The 4,169-nt window shown below is 31.2% G+C and overlaps 1 protein-coding gene across 1 annotated transcript; it reads right to left on the bottom strand.

Annotated features, from left to right (window-relative positions):
* Nucleotides 1–76: 76 nt before the first annotated feature.
* Nucleotides 77–3,953, bottom strand: LOC118756373 (E3 ubiquitin-protein ligase Nedd-4-like; the record flags this gene model as incomplete). The annotated part of the gene is given in 4 exon segments (XM_036491139.1): nucleotides 77–119; nucleotides 297–378; nucleotides 1,046–1,128; nucleotides 3,424–3,953. Coding segments are annotated over 4 exon segments (253 nt in total), but the record flags the coding sequence as incomplete, so codon positions are not given.
* Between the last annotated feature and the right edge of the window lie 216 nt (nucleotides 3,954–4,169).

The following is a 4,169-nucleotide window of genomic DNA, read 5'->3' on the forward strand; positions in this document are numbered from 1 at the left end:
GATTAACAAATTGCTTAATCAATGCTCAGAATTTCTTTATTTGAAAATAAAGCAGAATTTAGCGAAATTTTTTTACTCACCCTGAATACGAATTCTTCATTCCAAGTTGGGTTGAGAGTCTATAAGAAATTTTAAGATAATTGAAATAAAATAAATAGAAGTAATTTATTTGTTTTTGCTATATTTTTAATAGATTTATTAACAAATCAAATTTAGCAATTTTATCGATAATTAATAATTGTTGAAAACGACAATAAAATGATTGAAAAAATAAATATGTGTATTAAATAGTTTACCTTCTTTTTGGTCTTCGTCAAAACTGAATCTATATTTATATCACCATTAATTGTATTTAAATCAATCCTTACATATGGATCACTATAAGAAAATGGAGAGTTATATTTTAACAAATCGTAAATGAGTCGGTAATTGGTAATTGACATTCGCTATTTAAAAATGTTGAAAATACATAATTAGACATTGAGTCTAGTTTACTTTTTAGCCAGGTGCCCCTAGAGTCATTGTTATTAAAACTATTTTTAATTGATGAGGGTCCTTCTTATGTTCCTCGCATTCCCTTTTTATGGGAGTAAATGCACAAGACCATAAAAAAGATTATTAAAAGTCAAAACTTGCACTTTATTACACTAAAATTATGTTATCTGTACCTAAGATTAAAAAAAAAACGGATTAAGAATTAAAAATTCGAAGAAAATTTGCTGATTTTTCTTCTGAATTTTGTACGAAGTTTGAGACTTCGAATTCTGATGGTCGTGGTTATAGCACGATCCATATCTATATATATATTTTTAAATAAACGAAAACAAAATTGCTTTGAAACTTAAAATTACTCTTATTTTCTATTCTCTGTAAAATTACTCTTATTTTCTATTCTCTATAAAATTACTCCTATTTCTATTTTCGAGTATCGCTAACTTGGTACAGAATCTCCCCCTTGCTAAACAAAGGTTTGGTTTTAAATAGAAAGTTGCTTTCATTTACAACTACAGGCTTAAAATTGTTTTCTTTAGTAATAAAATCTTACCTTGCTCCAAAAATGTCCTTTTTCGCTAAAGATTTTCCATTAATAATTATAATACGTAAATGGCATGTATCACTCGAGTCATTCTGAAATATACATAAAAATGTAGATAAATAAAAATAAGATTAGAATTTCACAATAAGCAATAAAATTAAACAATTTAGCCATAGGTTATAATAGATATACTGTTTGTTGTTATTGCAAATGCATTAAAAATCGTTGAGTAATCAAGTTATAAGTTTCTACTTCTAATTAGCATATTATTTCAAGCCTTTTCGCTGGAAATATATGTATTTTAGGTCTGTTTTCAAAAGATTGCTCCAATCCCCAGGTTATAGACAAAATATGTATGCTTAATTCAAAATACAAAGGTATGTATGTATATATGTACAACCCGCGACAAAACGATAGCACCTCAACATTCTGAACAGTTTTGACTATTTTTCTTTTGTTTGTTTGTTCTTCATCTAACAAATGCCATATAAATCCAAATTTCAGACTATGTACAAAAAGCATAAAAATTCCTCAAACTTTTCATCCCAATTCCAAGCATTTTAATTTTAATTTCTAGGGTAATTTTTGGCATGCAGATTTATAGCTTATTAAATTCTAGTACAATAAAGTGCAAGTTTGTAGTTGATTATTGATTTTTTTTTGCTGACGGTATCACTCATTTCCAGTAAAATCCAGTAAAAGTTTTTACGAATTTTCATGTTTTGGCGTTTTCGTACGCAAAAACTTGCAAAGTAGGGGAAATTGAGAGCGAAAAATGACAGTTGAAGTTGCAAATTTTTACTGGATTTTACTGGATAAATTTTTACTTGTAAGAATTTGCCAGTACGCAAAGCAGCTGATCGCATGTTGCTGGATGAAATTTAAACCAATAAGGAAACTGTTTGTGGGTTTTTATTGCTGAGTTTCACAAAATAAACCTATTTAAATATAAAATATATTGTTTTATTAGGAATTTGCTGCGAATAAACAACAAATTTATCAGCTGTTCATGAAACTTGCAAATTATAGGTGCGTTCGTTTAAAATCTCCAACAGAAACCAACCAACTGCCAAATTCCGGCGAAATGTCATCTGTTCGCTCACGAGAGAGAAATATCCAAAATAGTACGCGAACAGAAAATTTGCAGAAACTTGCAAGTTAGACGAACAGCTGATATAATTTTTGTTTACATACAAAAGTGTAAAATTTAAAACGTACGAAAAGTCATCGCAAAGTGTTATACTGACACAGTTTATTGATTAAACAAATAACTACTTATTTCTTACAAGTTTAATTAGTCGCATTTTGTAATTTTTATCTTCCAAACCATCAAATTAAATTTTGTGATTTGCGTAAATGCCAACCAGCTGTTTTTGATCAGCTGTTTCCCTGTTGGCAAATTGCTGTTGGCAAAAATTTTTCCAACAGAAACTAACAGCTTCCCCTCAAAATGAAATGTCATTTTGCTCTCTCAATTTCCCCTACTTTGCAAGTTTTTTGCGTACGCGAACGCAAAAACCTGTAAGTTTTGGTTAAACATGAACAATTAACAGCTACGCGAACGAACCTTATTACTGGAAAAGCGTTCACGTACTTTTTTGCAAATTTTTTCTATGAGAGCGAATTCTTAGAAATAAAGTTACTGGAGAGTTGCTGGCAAATTACTGGATAATTTGTAAAAAAACACAACTATTGTCAGAGCGACTTTAAAAGGATTCGTGTCTATGGCATACTCATTTGGCCGGGGGTGTTGGAAGAGCTTCTTGTTCTACAAATTGAGGGACGGGTAGTTCTACTCCGAACGGGCAATTGTCTCCAGAGGGCCAACCGCTTTAAAAAAAAAAAACAAATTTTGGATGTTGTTCAGACTAGGGATCGAATCTAGGTTGCACCGAAAGTTATTTTTATATACCTACCTCTGCATAGTCACCATTGGTAGGCCAATGACATATTTAGACCAAACTGCCTTAATTAGGTTTCATGAAACTGGATTTTGAATAAACAAAGAAGTGGTCGATTTTAAGTTCTATTGTCTTTTCAGCGAATAAAGTGCCGACTTTTGTACAGAGCTGGCTTTCAAAAGAAAATAAGTTAGGGCCTTTCTATATGAAGGTAACGATATGTATCTGAAGAAGCTGTTGTTTATACACCAGAACATTACCAGTATGCTCATTTGTACACTTGTTGCAAATTCCTTCTTTTTTAAGTGGTTGGGAAGAAAAGGGAGTGGATCTTATAAGTAATTCTTTATGTACCATTGTGAATGAATCGCAGTTTTCCACAAGAATCGAAGTCTTGCATTACAAAATAAATACTATGCTAAACCTTCAACGAAATAGTAAAATATATAATTTCTTGCTATATTCAAATATATGACTCCTACTTACATCATGATAACCATGAATTTGATCATTCGCTGCCGCCTCAGCCATATTTAATCTATAATTAAGGTATTCTTGACAATGCAATGCAAACAATAAGTATCACTTATAGATTATTTAAGTCCTTCGTAAAACACTTTTCACACAACTGACGCACTCACATTAACTAACAAATGAACCACAAACATTAGTAATTTAATTAAAACCGAGCTTTATAAGCCTGCATTTAATTAAAATTTGATTTTAGTATGTTTACAAAATTTTCTACGATTAATTGGATACTGTTGTATTTTATCGATATTGCCCGCAGACACTTCATGTTCATTGATGCCAACAAACAACTTTTTATACGAGAAATCTCTTAACGGAATGGTAGCAATTAGCTCGCCTGGATTTTTTAAGATTCTACACAAACACGTTGCAAAAAATTACGCCTGCAGTTAATTAAACATTGCACATTTATTACTTTGGTTGTGCAAATTATCATCTGACAAACATCGCGGCGTACGAACACAACAACACATAAGTAAACTTCACTTCAACCTGTCAAATATGCATTTTTAGTGCACTGTCACACGGTCAGTATTTATTAACGTGATCCAAGTATCGCGATATTTATTGACGGTGTAGCATGCAGTATTTATGGATCGTGATCCATATCGCAAAATTTCTAAAATTTTTGAAATCTGGATCGCGGATCGCAATATTGTCAATATATATTGACCCTGTAGCACTTACAAAACGCTATCCAT

Source organism: Rhagoletis pomonella, unplaced genomic scaffold (assembly GCF_013731165.1).
Source record: "Rhagoletis pomonella isolate Grant_MI unplaced genomic scaffold, Rhpom_1.0 Rhpom_scaffold_10057, whole genome shotgun sequence".
Lineage (NCBI taxonomy): Eukaryota > Metazoa > Arthropoda > Insecta > Diptera > Tephritidae > Rhagoletis > Rhagoletis pomonella.